This window comes from Monodon monoceros, unplaced genomic scaffold (genome assembly GCF_005190385.1).
Source record: "Monodon monoceros isolate NGI ecotype Baffin Bay Population unplaced genomic scaffold, NGI_Narwhal_1 Super_Scaffold_12, whole genome shotgun sequence".
Lineage (NCBI taxonomy): Eukaryota > Metazoa > Chordata > Mammalia > Artiodactyla > Monodontidae > Monodon > Monodon monoceros.
In genome coordinates this window covers 78,426,694-78,443,444 of record NW_021703768.1, presented here as the reverse complement: position 1 = coordinate 78,443,444, position 16,751 = coordinate 78,426,694, and the positions used below count along the sequence as shown (strand labels likewise).

Genomic DNA, 16,751 nt, shown 5'->3' with positions numbered 1-16,751 from the left:
CCTCAAGTCCCTTCTCTATGTCTACGTCTTTATTCCTGCCCTGCCACTAGGTTCATCAGTACCATTGTTTTTTTTTTTTTTTTTAGATTCCATATATATATGTTAGCATACGGTATTTGTTTTTCTCTTTCTGACTTACTTCACTCTGTATGGCAGACTCTAGGTACATCCACCTCACTACAAATAACTCAATCTCATTTCTCTTTATGGCTGAGTAATATTCCACTGAATAGTAACTATTTATTGAATGCATGAATTTTAAAATCATTCATTCAATAAATAGTGTCTTTTTGGTGTCTTGCTCTCTCTCTATCCTTCAGATGCATGCTCTTCTTCATAAAATTTCACACATGAAGTGTTCAGTTTTAGCAAACGACAGGTTATTTGACTGTGACAGCACTGGAACACTGAATGGTTAAACAGAGCCAGCCAGGTAGAATGGGTCTTCGCTGAGCATATGTTTCTCATAAAAGAGACCTGATAAGCATTGAGGCCCCTGTTCATGTTACATCTTTTATGTGTGCTCACCTTGTCAACTGGTTTGCCAGATGCTGCAGCTATGCCAGTAACAGCACTCTTTCCACCACTGGAAATTGTGTCCTGTGACTCAGTCTAAAGGATAAAAGATTGACAGAACTAAGTATCTCTGAATGACTATTTTCAAGATCATACATTTCAAATGTCACTAAGGAGCCAGTTTCCCCTAGCAGACATCTTGTAGGGAAATGGTCACTAGCTTCTACTGCATATGATGCAATGCTGGGCACATACAGCTGGACTCAAGAGCTTACAGAGCCCATGCAGGTTAACACACATAGGCGAAGTGGGCCACGTGGGCACATACAAGGTTGTAAGGCCTCTAGTCAATTGTTGCCATGTGAGCCTACTGTTGGCAGATATTCCAATTTTTCAAGAGAAGCTAGAAATTTGCATTTTATGTGAAGTATTCTGACTTTATTTGTTGGCAGCTAATTAAAGATCATTTTGATTACTGTAAGCCAAATAAAATACACAAGTGGCTGCAATTGGTGGGCCACAAATTTGCAGTCTCTGATATAAGGTATATTGTTAAGCAGGCCTATTTCCTATCTTCCAAGAGCTCTCAATGAAAAAGTTCTCATAGATGCTTATTCTTCTAGCAGTTGAATAGTTGTATTCTGGAAATACAGAATATATGTCTGACTTTTGGCTCTGTAAGTTGATCTCTCCTACAACAAGACCCTAAAAACTCTAAGACTTCCAGGTAAAGAGCAGATCTCGCAGGGCATCTGAGTTCCCACAGCCCACGAGGAGAGGGGTCCAGGAGGCAGCCTCAATCCCAAGCTTCCCACCTGTGAGACACCAGAGTCGGCTGCCTCAACGTCGCAACACGGTGGAGAAGGCACGATGGAACATCCCCCAGACCTATCTGATGCCCTTCTCAGGCCTTACTTAGTCCCAAGTTTCCACAAGGTTATTTGCAACACCAGCAAAATGAGAGCATCAAATCTTTACAATACAAGATATATTCGGCGTAGCTCTGTAGATTCACCTACACGCATCAATGTAGATAGAGGACCTGTCAATTCCCTAGTTGACATTAGTGTTTTCCTATCAGTCTGCTTTATTTACCTTTGGTATTGTTGATTTCTCTGATGTTGGCTGCTCACTTGATCTAGAAACTGCTTTTTCATTATAAGTATGCTTGCTTCCCATATCTGATGAGTGCTTGGGTCGGCATTTTGGCTGAAAACACACACACACACACACACCCCCACAATGTTAACAATATGATAAATATTGCTACTTTTCTCTATGGAATAGAAAGTATTCATAACAACTGTGTTTTATGCAATTTTTTACTGTGCGAATATAAATTAGAATGATATGTGACAAAATCTCACTTTGAGTACAGAATTTGAAACAACGCAAATCCTTCCTCCCCAATTCAGCAAGAATCACCTGAGCAAATTGCAAATCCTGCTAATGCCACATGGTGGTGCCATTTTAGTGGAAAAACAAATACCAGCCATGCTCAGTAGGACTTGAATGTTGAAAGATGAGAGTTCAGAATTTTATCCTTCACCCAAAAACAAAGAAAAACAAAGAAAAAAAGGTTTCCCCTTATGACATCAAGTCCTAATGATGATCATTTACCTCTGTGTGTTCCTTTGGCTTTACTTCTTGGGTTTTTTTCTCATGAACCACAGATGGCTGTCAATTTCAAACGATAAAATCTCAATTACATCAGAGTACATTGTTTTTATATTTCCAAATAAGCTCAAAACCAAAAATCCCAATTAGACCATTCTGCCTCTCTTAGGAAAGGCCCAGTTAGAGAAGTAGATGTTGCTGTCTGGTTGATAATAATCCTACCAACAGTCTGATAATGATAATTATCAGAAAAATAATGAAAAATGTAGTATTTCATCTAGAATGATTTTTCAAATAGCTATGTATCTCTAAATTATTGGCTGTTTTTCACAATTCATGTACATCATTTGATAACTGCAAGTCCATCCACAGAGATGTCAAATGATCACTTTGACCACTGAGCTTGTTGATAGGGGATCCTACTTTAGAAATTAAAATTGATTTTCAAAAAAATCTCCTTTCATAGGAGATAAACACTGTATTTTTTTAGTTATATGATTTATATGGTTTTTTCTGTGCTACAAGTAGAGAAGACAGGTATCACTAGAAACCCAATTGAGTAACCAAAAACATTTACATATGGAATAGAAGACAACTTCCACCAGCTGCTGAATTATTCTTCTATAGGGAGGACTATATAATTACCATCCTCAGGGGCCACCAAGAGGCCTTACACAAAATCATATAAGCTTCATCTTTCACCCGGATGACTCTGCCCACCACGCTCCCCACCCTTGCCTGCACTTAAAGTACTTCAGCCCAAATCATCTTTGTGCTTCCCTAAAGGAAAACTTGTGGTCTGAGTAACTGCTCAAGTGTACTTGAAAGAAATAAAGTATAGCACCTTATTGAAGAGAAACATTTGCCCTGCCTGCAGACACCCTGGGGTCATCTCCATATGGACTGGAATTGGCTTTCAGTCTAGACAGCCATGAGTCAGGAAAGCAAGGGAAGCCGTTCCCAAGGGAAAGTCAGAGCTGTCTCCTGAGTAACTGATAACTAGTTCCACCAGTGGAAATAAGACCATCAAGATAAACCCAGGGCCTAGTCTAAGGAGAGACTCTCATCTTTAAGTTATCTAGGTGTTGGGTTCAATAGACACCTTTATTCTTGATGTCTCATCATTAAAGTAATCAAATACTCATTGCCCTTTGTCCCTTGTCCTTTGTTCCTGTTGCTTTTTTTTAAATTACTTCAGCTATAACAAAAATCTAGATTTGAATAAAATGCCTTCTGAAGTAGACATAAAATACTATTCATTTTAGCAATATATGGATTTAATGTTATACTTATTTTATATACACTCTATATAATCATGTTCAAAAGGGTAATCTAAAATTAATTTAATTAGCTGACAAAATTTTTTTTTTACCATTTCGTAGCACCAATAGAGGAAACCAGTTATTCATTATTGTTGCAAAGAATCCAAATAATTCACTAGTTGACTTAAATCATTTACCTTAGTTGATTGTGACTTCTTCTCAGGTTCTGTTTTTACAGCCTAAATTCAGAAAAAGAAAGAAAAAGAAGGAAAAATGAACATAGTTTACAAAGTTTATCATATATTTTCTTCAACTAAGGAAGCTAAGATAATTTTTATGTATTTATAAATATAAACTTCATGAGTTAAAATTATACTTTTCTTGGAACTGTAACTCTTTATTTATTTATTTATTTATTTGGCCACACCACGTGGCTTGTGGGATCTTAGTTCCCCAATCAGGGATCAAATCCGTGCCCCCTGCAGTGGAAGCATGGAGTCCTAACCACACGACCACCAGGGCATTCCCGGAATTGTAACTCTTTAGATAAACACTTAAGCACACTAATTAATAGTCTTCTCTTACTACTCAGATGGCAGTTCACATCTTACTTCTGTGTGTATTAAAATTATGTAAAGATTTATTACTATGAACGTGGTAGCTAATACATAAGCAAACTAAAATAAAAACCCTCATCCTTCAAAGCCACTAACATCGTTTATCTCTTTATGAGTGAAATACTCAGCGTAGGTTTCAGCTGATGATGTAAAACAATGGGAGGCTGACAGTATCAACAACACAGGAAGCAGTGAAATTGATTTTTAGTGCCAGAATGTGAGCCATGGGTAACTAAGCCCACCACAAGTCCTTGATGGGTCAAGGTGTTGCAGAAGATTGTGAACTGAAATTATTAGCACGTGTTAAGCAGCTGAAGTGACCATTAGTAAACAGAAATGTCCCCTAGTACAATGAACCACATCACCTGTTTTTTGTGTCTTTTCTTATTAGGAGAATGCAGTCCTTCCAACTGTTTGCTGACTGGAATGGCCTAATATATAAGAGAACAGCCCCAAGTGTGATTTTATTTTATTTGGCAGTCAAATAAGTAACATGAATAAACAGGGCTAAAGGTTTGTCAAAAGTTTTCTGAAATTCTGTCAGCACAATATTATAACAACTTTGTAAATAGCGCATGGATTTTTGTAGCATGATAAAAATCTAGCAATCGAATCTAAAGTTCTAGGAATGCTTCTGAAGAGCTGGTTGTTATTTAGGATCTTTAGTGGAGTATTTTACAATTCTACCCACCCAAAAGTTACCTGTGTCAAAAAAGACCATTACTTAAGTATACACATGCATTCTCCGTATAGGGAAAATATGAAAACAAGAATAAAATCTGATTAAACATTTTATTAACTTTTCAAAGTAAGAGATTAAAAATTAGGCCTGATGCTTCTGCCATTTCTTCCCCTTTTATCTGCTCGGTGATATCAGCACAAACTCCTATTTTTTTTTTTTTTTTTTTTTTTGCGGTACGCGGGCCTCTCACTGTTGTGGCCTCTCCCGTTGCGGAGCACAGGCTCCGGACACGCAGGCTCAGCGGCCATGGCTCACGGGCGCAGCCGCTCGGCGGCATGTGGGATCCTCCCGGACCGGGGCACGAACCCGCGTCCCCTGCATCGGCAGGCAGACTCTCAACCACCGCGCCACCAGGGAAGCCCACAAACTCCTATTTTTTATTCTATCATCTGAAGAGTCTGATGCCAAATATCCTCTTAATTTATCATGTCTTGTGCTTCAGTAATGAAGGCACATGTGTTCCTCACATAATAGACCCTTGTTATGCCAACACACTTATTGTTTTGGAAAGGAAACAAAGTTCAGGAACAAAGAAATGTTTTTAAAATTTAAAATTTTGGATCCTTTCAAACTGGATCCTTGTTAATGAGTTTCTGTACATGCTACTCTGCTTTTTTTTATGAGTTTATGCAAATGAAATTTATTAAATGATTAACAAGGAAAATAAGCCAGCTTGTATTTTAAAGGTTTGAGTCTATTAATAGCTTCTAATTTGTAATTTGGCATTTTGGCAATATTTTGCATGGAAGAACTCTACAATACAATTAAGAATGTATACTCACAGGCGCAAGCAGCTTCTAATGAAATATACATTTTAACCAGTAATCACTGACACATCTCCTAAATTTATTTTTGGTGGTAGTGAGGCTGATGAACATAATACTGATGACAATAACTAATGCTTATTATAGCCTCTCAGTACAAGGGACTGTTTGAAACTGTCTTAGTCCAACCCTCTTAGTCCTCATAATAATCCTTTGAGACAGGTATAATGAGTATCATTATTATCATCATCATTCCCATTTCACGGATGGAAATTGAGGCACATGGAAGTTCAATGACTTCCCAAGGACACCCATGGTGGGGCTGGGGTTATGTGTTCTCAATCACTGCACTGCACTGCATTGTCTCTCCAGTGCCAGCCAGCTCCTACTGGGCACCTGCTGTGGGACAGGCACTGTTCAATAGCCTTATCTTTGTTTCCTTACAGTCTTGTGAGGAAGGTACTATTATCATCCCCCTCCAAATTTTACAGATAAGGACTCACAGACTTCTAAAACAAACTTATGGTTACCAAAGGGTTAAGCTGTGGGGAGGGATAAATTAGGAGTATGGCATTAACGTATACATACTACTATATATAAAACAGATAATCAACAAGGACCTACTGTATAGCACAGGGAATTCTACTGAATAGTCTATAATCACCTATATGAGAAAAGAATCTGAAAAGGAATGGATATCTGTATATACATAACTGAATCTCTTTGCTGTATGCCTGAAACTACTAACACAACATTGTAAATCAACTATAATCTAATATAAAAGAAAAATTAAATTAAAAAAGGAAATGAAAGCCAAGAGGAATTTTCCAGCATCACAGGCAGCATAGAACTAGGAATAGAAGCCAAGCCGTCTGGCTCCAGTGTCCACTCTACAAAGCCTCTCAGAGATCTCAACCTGATTAACAATGATCTGACCTTTCACCTTACACACAGCAGTGTGACTACCAATTCTAATGTGAGGGACAAGAGAGAGAGAACATAGATCTAGACATATTACCTCCAGAGCTAGACTGACTTTCATTTCAAAGCTGTAGAACATGACAAGGATTTGATATAGGCTTTATTTGAATTAACATCTTTTCTCTAAAAGCTCAAAATATTTAGAGAAATATGCTCATAAAGTTCACAGAAATCTCCAAGAGGAGGCTGATATAAATGTTATGAAACAAACATGAGAAGTACATGAAGGGGAGAGGAGCTTCATGATGGCGGAAGAGTAAGACGTGGAGATGACCTTCCTCCCCACAAATACATCAGAAATACATCTACATGTGGAACAACTCCTACAGAACACCCACTGAACGCTGGCAGAAGACCTCAGACCCCACAAAAGGCAATAAGCTCCCCATGTGCCTGGGTAGGACAAAAGAAAAAAGAAAAAACAGAGACAAAAGAATAGGGACGGGACCCGCACCAGTGGAAGGGAGCAGTGAAGGAGGAAACGTTTCCACACACTAGGAAGCCCCTTTGCGGGCGGAGACTGCGGGTGGCGGAGGGGGGAAGCTTCGGAGCCACGGAGGAGAGCATAGCAACAGGGGTGCGGAGGGCAAAGCAGAGATTTCCGCACAGAGGATCGGTGCCGACCAGCACTCACCAGACTGAGAGGCTTGTCTGCTCACCGCCGGCACGGGCGGGGGCTGGGAGCTGAGGCTCGGGCTTCGGAGGTTGGATCGCAGGGAGAGGACTGGGGTTGGCAGCATGAACACAGCCTGAAGGGGGCTAGTGTGCCACAGCTAGCCGGGAGGGAGTCTGGGAAAAGGTCTGGAGCTGCCAAAGACGCAAGAGACTTTTTCTTGCCTCTTTGTTTCCTGGTGCGCGAGGAGAGGGGATTAAGAGCACCAGTTAAAGGAGCTCCAGAGACAGGCGTGAGCCGCGGCTTTCAGTGCAGACCCAGAGACGGGCATGGGACGCTAAGGCTGCTGCTGCCGCCACCAAGAAGCCTGTGTGCGAGCACAGGTCACTCCCACACCTCTCCTCCCGGGAGCCTGTGCAGCCCGCCACCGCCAGGGTCCCATGATCCAGGGACACCTTCCCCGGGAGAACGCACGGCGTGCCTCAGGCTGCTGCAACGTCACGCCGGCCTCTGCCGCCGCAGGCTCACCCCGCACTCTGTACCCCTCCCTCCCCCCGGCCTGAGTGAGCCAGAGCCCCCAAATCAGCTGCTCCTTTAACCCCGTCCTGAGTGAAGAACAGATGCCCCCCGGGACCTACATGCAGAGGTGGGGCCAAATCCAAAGCTGAACCCCAGGAGCTGTGCGAACAAAGAAGAAAACGGGAAATCTCTCCCAGCAGCCTCAGGAGCAGTGGATTAAATCTCCACAATCAACTTGATGTACCCTGCATCTGTGGAATACCTGAATAGACAATGAATCATCCCAAATTGAGGAGGTGGACTTTGGGAGCAACGATCTATACATTTTTTTCCCTTTTTCTCATTTTGTGAGTGTGTATGTGTATGCTTCTGTGTGTTATTTTGTCAGTATAGCTTTGTTTTTACCATTTGTCCTAGGGTTCTGAATGTCCATTTTTTGTTTTGTTTTGTTTTTTAGTATAGTTTTTAGCACCTGTTATCATTGGTAGATTTGTTTTTTGGTTTGGTTGCTCTCTTCTTTCTTTTCTTTTTTTAATTACTTAAAAAATAATTATTTAAAAAATTTTTATTTTAATAACTATTTTATTTTATTTTATCTTCTTCTTTCTCTCTTTCTCTTTTTTCTCCATTTTATTCTGAGCTGTGTGGATGACAGGCTCTTGGTGCTCCAGCCAGGCGTCAGGGCTGTGCCTCTGAGGTGGGAGAGCCAACTTCAGGACACTGGTCCACAAGAGACCTCCCAGCTCCACATAATATGAAATGACAAATATCTCCCAGAGATCTCCATCTCAACACCAACACCGAGCTCCACTCAACGACCAGCAAGCTATAGTGCTGGACACCCTACACCAAACAACCAGCAAGACAGCAACACAACCACATCCATTAGCAGAGAGGCTGCCTCAAATCATAATAAGGCCACAAACACCCCAAAACACACCACCAGACGTGGACCTGCCGACCAGAAAGATAAGATCCAGCCTCATCCACCAGAACACAGGCACTAGTCCCCTCCACCAGGAAGCCTACACAGCCCACTGAACCAACCTTAGCCACTGGGGACAGACACCAAAAACAACGGGAACTACGAACCTGCGGCCTGCGAAAAGGAGACCACAAACACATTAAGTTAAGCAAAATGAGAAGACAGAAAAACACACCGCAGATGAAGGAGCAAGATAAAAACCCACCAGACCTAAGAAATGAAGAGGAAATAGGCAGTCTACCTGAAAAAGAATTCACAATAATGATAGTAAAGATGATCCAAAACCTTGGAAATAGAATGGAGGAAATACAAGAAACATTTAACAAGGACCTAGAAGAACTAAAGAGCAAACAAACAGTGATGAACAACACAATAAATGAAATTAAAAATTCTCTAGATGGGATCAATAGCAGAATAACTGAGGCAGAAGAACGGATAAGTGACCTGGAAGATAAAATAGTGGAAATAACTACTGCAGAGCAGAAGAAAGAAAAAAGAATGAGAAGAATTGAAGACAGTCTCAGAGACCTCTGGGACAACATTAAATGCACCAATATTCAAATTATAGGGGTCCCAGAAGAAGAGAAAAAGAAAGGGACTGAGAAAATATATGAAGAGATTATAGTTGAAAACATCCCTAATATGGGAAAGGAAATAGTTAATCAAGTCCAGGAAGCACAGGGAGTCCCATACAGGATAAATCCAAGGAGAAACACGCCAAGACACATATTAATCAAACTGTCAAAAATTAAATACAAAGAAAACATATTAAAAGCAGCAAGGGAAAAACAACAAATAACACACAAGGGAATCCCCATAAGGTTAACAGCTGATCTTTCAGCAGAAACTGCAAGCCAGAAGGGACTGGCAGGACATATTTAAAGTGATGAAGGAGAAAAACCTACAAGCAAGATTACTCTACCCAGCAAGGATCTCATTCAGATTTGATGGAGAAATTAAAACCTTTACAGACAAGCAAAAGCTGAGGGAGTTCAGCACCACCAAACCAGCTTTACAACAAATGCTAAAGGATCTTCTCTAGGCAAGAAACACAAGAGAAGGAAAAGACCTACAATAACAAACCCAAAACAATTAAGAAAATGGGAATAGGAACATACATATCGATAATTACCTTAAATGTAAATGGATTAAATGCTCCAACCAAAAGACACAGACTGGCTGAATGGATACAAAATCAAGACCCATATATATGCTGTCTACAAGAGACCCACCTCAGACCTAGAGACACATACAGACTGAAAGTGAGGGGATGGAAAAAGATATTCCATGCAAATGGAAACCAAAAGAAAGTTGGAGTAGCAATTCTCATATCAGACAAAATAGACTTTAAAATAAAGACTATTAGAAGAGACAAAGAAAGACACTACATAATGATCAAGGGATCGATCCAAGAAGAAGATAGAACAATTGTAAATATTTATGCACCCAACATAGGAGCACCTCAATACATAAGGCAAATACTAACAGCCATAAAAGGGGAAATCGACAGTAACACAACCATAGTAGGGGACTTTAACACCCCACTTTCACCAATGGACAGATCATCCAAAATGAAAATGAATAAGGAAACACAAGCTTTAAACGATACATTAAACAAGATGGACTAAATTGATATTTATAGGACATTCCATCCAAAAACAACAGAATACACATTCTTCTCAAATGCTCATGGAACATTCTCCAAGATAGATCATATCTTGGGTCACAGATCAAGCCTTGGTAAATTTAAGAAAATTGAAATCGTATCAAGTATCTTTTCCGACCACAATGAGAAGCCCACACACCGCAATGAAGAGCAGCCCCCGCTTGCTGCAACTAGAGAAAGCCCGTGCGCAGCAAGAACCAACGCAGCCAAAAGTAAATAAATAAAAGAAAAAAAAAGAACAGTTGCATCACGCACACCCCTTGTGCCACCCCTTTAAAAAAAAATAGACTATGACATAAATCACAGCAAGATCCCTTTTGACCCATCTCCTAGAGAAATGGAAATAAAAACAAAAATAAACAAATGGGACCTAATGAAACTTCAAAGCTTTTGCACAGCAACAGAAACCACAAACAAGATGAAAAGACAACCCTCAGAATGGGGGAAAATATTTGCAAATGAAGCAACTGACAAAGGATTAATCTCCAAAATTTACAAGCAGCTCAGGCAGCTCAATATCAAAAAAACAAACAATCCAATCCAAAAATGGGCAGAAGACCTAAATAGACATTTCTCCAAAGAAGATATACAGATTGCCAACAAACACATGAAAGAATGCTCAATGTCATTAATCATTAGGGAAATGCAAATCAAAACTACAATGAGATATCATCTCACACCGGTCAGAATGGCCATCATCAAAAAATCTACAAACAATAAATGCTGGAGAGGGTGTGGAGAAAAGGGAGCCCTCTTGCACTGTTTGTGGGAACATAAATTGATACAGCCACTATGGAGAACAGTATGGAGGTTCCTTAAAAAACTACAAATAGAACTACCATACGACCCAGCAATCTCACTACTGGGCATATACCCTGAGAAAACCATAATTCAAAAAGAGTCATATACCAAAATGTTTGTTGCAGCACTATTCACAATAGCCAGGACATGGAAGTAACCTAAGCGTCCATCAACAGACGAATGGATAAAGAAGATGTGGCACATATAAAGAATGGAATATTACTCAGCCATAAAAAGAAACGAAATTGAGTTATTTGTAGTGAGGTGGATGGACCTAGAGTCTGTCATACAGAGTGAAGTAAGTCAGAGAAAGAGAAAAACAAATACTGTATGCTAACACATTATATATGGAATTAAAAAAAAAAATTGGTCATGAAGAACCTAGGGGCAAGATGGGAATAAAGACACAGACCTACTAGAGGATGGACTTGAGGATATGGGGAGGGGGAAGGGTAAGCTGGGACAAAGTGTGAGAGTGGCATGGACATATATACACTACCAAATGTAAAATAGATAGCTAGTGGGAAGCAACCGCATAGCATAGGGAGATCAGCTTGGTGCTTTGTGACCACCTAGTAGGGTGGGATAGGGAGGGTGGGAGGGAGGGATATGCAAGAGGAAAGAGATATGGGGACATATGTATATGTATAACTGATTCACTTTGTTATAAAGCAGAAACTAACACACCATTGTAAAGCAATTATACTCCAATAAAGATGTTAAAAAAAGAAAGAAAAAAAGAGGTACATGAAGGGAGGTGGAGACAAGATGGCAGAGTAGAAGGACGTGAGCTTTCCTCTCCTCATGAAAACACTAAAATCACAACTAACTGCTGAACAACCATCAACAAAAACAAACAAAGAAACGAACACTGGAACCTACCAAAAAAGATATCCTACATCCAAAGAAGAAGCCACAATGAGATGGTGGGAGGGGTGCATTCATAATAAAATCAAATCCCATACCTGCTGGGTGGGTGACCCACAGACTGGAAAATAAGTATATTGCAGAGGTTCTCCCATAAGGGTGAAAGTTCTGAGCCCCATGTCAGGCTCTGCAGTCTGGGGGTCTGGCTTTGGGAGGAGGAGCCCCTAGTGCATCTGGCTTTGAAGGCCAGTGGGGTTTGATCACAGGAATTCCACAGGACTGGGGAAACAGTAACTCCAATCTTGGAAGGCACACACAAGGTCCTGTGTGTACCAGGACCCAGGGAAAGAAGCAGTGACCTCACAGGAGTCTGGGCCAGACTTACCTGCTGGTATTGGAGGGTCTCCTGCGGAAGCAGGGGCTGGCTGTGGCTCACTCTGGGGACAGACATTGGTGGCGGTAGCTCTGGGGAGTACTCATTGGTGTGAGCCCTCCCAGAGGCTGCCATTTTCTCACCAAGACCTGGCCCTACCCAACAGCCTGTAGGCTCCAGTGCTGGGATGCCTCAGATCAAACAACCAACAAAGCAGGAACACAGCCCCACCCACCAGCAGACAGGCTACTTAAAGTCTTCCTAAGCCCACAGCTAAACACACCCTCTGATACAGCCCTGCCCACCACCAGAAGGACAAGACCCAGTTCCACCCATCAGTGGGCAAGAACCAGGCTCTCCCACTAGGAAGCCTGCATGAGCCCCTTAGACAGCCTCATCCACCAGGGTGCAGACAGCAGAAGCAAGAAGAACTACAACCCTGCAGCCTACAAAACAGATACTGCAATCACAGAAAGTCAGACAAAATGAGATGGCAGAGAAATATGTCCCAGACAAAGGAACAAGGTAAAACCCCAGAAGAACAACTAAGAGAAGTGGAGATAGGCAATCTACCTGAAACAGAATTCAGAGTAATGACAGTAAAGATGATCCAAGATCTCATTAAAAGAATGGAGGCACAGATCGAGAAGACACAAGAAATGTTTAATAATGAACTACAGCAAGGGGAGAAAAAAGACCCACAAAAACAAATTCAAAACAATTAATAAAATGACAATAATATACATATAATTACCTTAAATGTAAATGGATTAAATTCTCCAACCAAAAGACATAGAAAACAAGACCCTTATATATGCTGTCTACAAGAGACCCACTTCAGATCTAGGGACACATACAGACCAAAAGTGAGGGAATGGAAAAATGTATTCCATGCAAATGGAAATTGAAAGAAGGCTGGAGTGGCAATACTCACATCAGACAAAATAGACTTTAAAATAAAGACTGTTACAAGAGACAAAGAAGGACACTACGTAATGATCAAGGGATCAATCCACAAGATAATATAACAACTGTAAATATAATATGCACCCAACATGGGAGCACCCCAATATATAAGGCAAATGCTAACAGCCATAAAAGGAGAAATTGACAGTAACACAATAATAATGGGGGACTTTAACACCCCACTTTCATCAATGGACAGATCATCCAGACAGAAAATCAATATGGAAACAAAGGTCTTAAATGACACATCAGACCAGATGGGCTTCATTGATATTTATAGAGTATTCAATCAAAAGCAACAGAATACACTTTCTTCTCAAGTGCCCACAGAACATTCTCCAGGACTGATAATATCCTAGGCCACAAAGCCAGTCTCAGTAAATTTAAGAAAAGTGAAATCGTATCAAGCATCTTTTCCAACCACAACTCTATGAGATTAGAAATCAACTACAAGAAAGAAACTATAAAAAACACAAAGACGTGAAGGCTAAACAATAAACAATATGCTACTAAACAACTAATGGATCATTGAAGAAATAAAAGAGGAAATGAAAAAATATCTACAGACAAATGAAAGTGAAAGCATGATGATTCAAAACCTGTGGGATGCAGTAAAAGCAGTTCTAAGAGGGAATTTATAGTGATACAATCTTACCTCAGGAAAGAAGAAACATCTCAAATAAATAAACTAACCTTACACCTAAAGCAACTAGAGAAAGAAGAACAAACAAAACCCAAAGTCAGTAGAAGGAAACAACTTATAAAGATCAGAGCAGAAATAAATGGAATAGAGACAAAGAAAACCATAGAAAAGATCAATGAAACTGAAAGCTGGTACTTTGAAAAGATAAACAAAATGGATAAACCTTTAGCCAGACTCAGCAAGAAAAAAAGGGAAAGGGCTCAAATCAGTAAAACTAGAAATGAGAAAGAAGTTATAATGGACACCACAGAAATACAAAGGATCATAAGAGACTACTACAAGCAACTATATGCCAATAAAATGGAAAACCTAGAAGAAATGGACAAATTCTTAGAGAGGTACAATCTCCCAAGACTGAACCAGGAAGAAATAGAAAATATTAACAGACCAATCACAAGTACTGAAATTGAAACTGTGACTAAAAAACTCCCAACAATAAAAGTCCAGGACCAGATGGCTTCACAGGCAAGTTCTATCACTTAGTGAAGAGTTAACACCTACCTTCTGAAACTATTCCAAAAAATCGCAGAGGAAGGAACACTCCCAAACTCATTCTATGAGGCCACCATCAACTTGATACCAAAACCAGACAAAGAACCACCAAAAAAGAAAATTATAGGCCAGTATCACTGATGAACACAAAAATCCTCGACAAAATACTAGCAAACTGAATCCAACAATACATTAAAAGGATCATCTACCACAATCAATTGAGGTTTATCCCAGGGATGCAAGAATTTTTCAATATCTGCAAGTCAATCAGTGTGATACACTACGTCAACAAATTGAAGAATAAAAACCATATGATCATCTCAATAGATGCAGAAAAAGCTTTTGACAAAATTCAACACCGATTTATGATAAAAACTCTCCAGAGAGTGGGTACAGAGGGAACATACCACAACATAATAAAGCCCATATATGGCAAACCTACAGCTAACAACATACTCAACAGTGAAGAGCCGAAAGCATTTCCTCTAAGATCAGGAACAAGATAAGGATGTCCAGTCTCACTGCTTTTATTCAACATAGTTTTGGAAGTCCTAGCCACGGCAATAAGAAAAAGAAATAAAAAGAATCCAAACTGGAAAAGGAGAAGTAAAAATGTCACTGTTTGCAGATGACATGATACTACACCTGGGAAATCCTAAAGATGCTACCAGAAAACTACTAGAGCTAATCAATGAATCTGGTAAAGTGCATTATACAAAATTAATACAGAGAAATCTGTTGCATTTCTATACACTAACAACAAAAGATCAGAAAAAGAAATTAAGAATCCCATTTACCATCACATCAAAAGAATAAAATACCTAGGAATAAACCTACCTAAGGATGCAAAAGACCTGTACTCCAGAAACTATAGGACGCTGATGAAAGAAATCAAAGATGACACAAACAAATATACCGTGTTCTTGGATTGGAAGAAGCAATATTTTCAAAATGGCTATACTACCCAAGGCAATCTACAGACTCAATGCAACTTATCAAATTACCAATGGCATTTTTCACAGAACTAGAACAAAAATTTTTTAAATTTGTATGAAAACACAAAAGATCCCGAATATCCAAAGCAATTTTGAGAAAGAAAAACAGAACTGGAGGAATCAGACTCCCTGACTTCATACTATACTGCAAAGCTACAGTCATCAAAACAGTATGGTACCAGCACAAAATCAGAAATATAGATCAATGGAACAGTATAGAAAGCCCAGAAATAAACCCACACACCTATAGTCAATTAATCTACAACAAATGAGGCAAGACTGTATCATGGAGAAAAGACAGTCTCTTCAATAAACGGTGCTGGGAAAACTAGATAGCTAAATGTAAGAGAATGAAATTAGAAAATTCTCTAACACCATACACAAAAATAAACTCAGAATGGATTAAAGACCCAAATGTAAGACCAGATACTATAAAACTCTCAGAGAAAAACATAGGCAGAACACACTTTGACATAAATCACAGCAATACCTTTTTGGACCCGCCTCCTAGAGTAATGGAAGTAAAAACAAAAATAAACAAATGGGACCTAATTAAAGTTAAAAGCTTTTGTACAGCTAAGAAAACCATAAACAAAATGAAAAGGCAACCTACAGAATGTAAGAAAATGTTTGCAAATGATGTGACCGACAAGGGATTAATCTCCAAAATTTACAGACAGCTCATGCAACTCAATATCATAAAAAACAAACAACCCAATCAAAAAATGGGCAGAAGACCTAAATAGACATTGCTCCAAAGAAGACATACAGATGGGCCAAGAGGGACGTCAAAAGTTGCCCAACCTTGCTAATTATTAGAGAAATGCAAATGAAAACTACAATGAGATATCACTTCACACCAGTCAGAATGGCCATCATCAAAAAGTCTACCAACAATAAATGCTGGAGAGGGTGTGGAGAAACGAGAACCCTCCTACACTGTTGGTGGGAATGTGAATTGGTACAACCACTATGGAGAACAGTATGGAGGTTCCTTAAGAAACTAAAAATAGGGGCTTCACTGGTGGTGAAGAGTGGTTGAGAGTCCGCCTGCCGATGCAGGGGACACGGGTTTGTGCCCTGGTTCGGGAAGATCCCACATGCCGCAGAGCAGCTGGGCCCGTGAGCCATGGCCGCTGAGCCTGCGTTTCCGGAGCCTGTGCTCCGCAACAGGAGAGGCCACAACAGTGAGAGGCCCGTGTACCGCAAAAATAAATAAATAAATAAATAAAATAAAATAAAATAAAATAAAATAAAATAAAATAAAATAAA

General features: G+C 39.8%; 1 protein-coding gene across 7 annotated transcripts in view; it reads right to left on the bottom strand.

Annotated features, from left to right (window-relative positions):
• CAST (calpastatin) overlaps window positions 1-16,751 on the bottom strand; it is a 128,494-nt gene that overhangs the window by 43,953 nt on the left and 67,790 nt on the right. For 4 of the 7 annotated variants that reach the window (XM_029217991.1, XM_029217992.1, XM_029217993.1 and 1 more), the window contains 5 exons: window positions 4,378-4,443; window positions 3,593-3,634; window positions 2,137-2,193; window positions 1,612-1,725; window positions 529-612 (listed from right to left, as the gene is read on the bottom strand). In XM_029217991.1, coding sequence (XP_029073824.1) covers window positions 529-612; window positions 1,612-1,725; window positions 2,137-2,193; window positions 3,593-3,634; window positions 4,378-4,443 — 363 coding nt within the window. The remainder of the gene's footprint in view (window positions 1-528; window positions 613-1,611; window positions 1,726-2,136; window positions 2,194-3,592; window positions 3,635-4,377; window positions 4,444-16,751) is intronic. The other 3 variants (XM_029217994.1, XM_029217997.1, XM_029217996.1) reach the window with 1 other exon arrangement.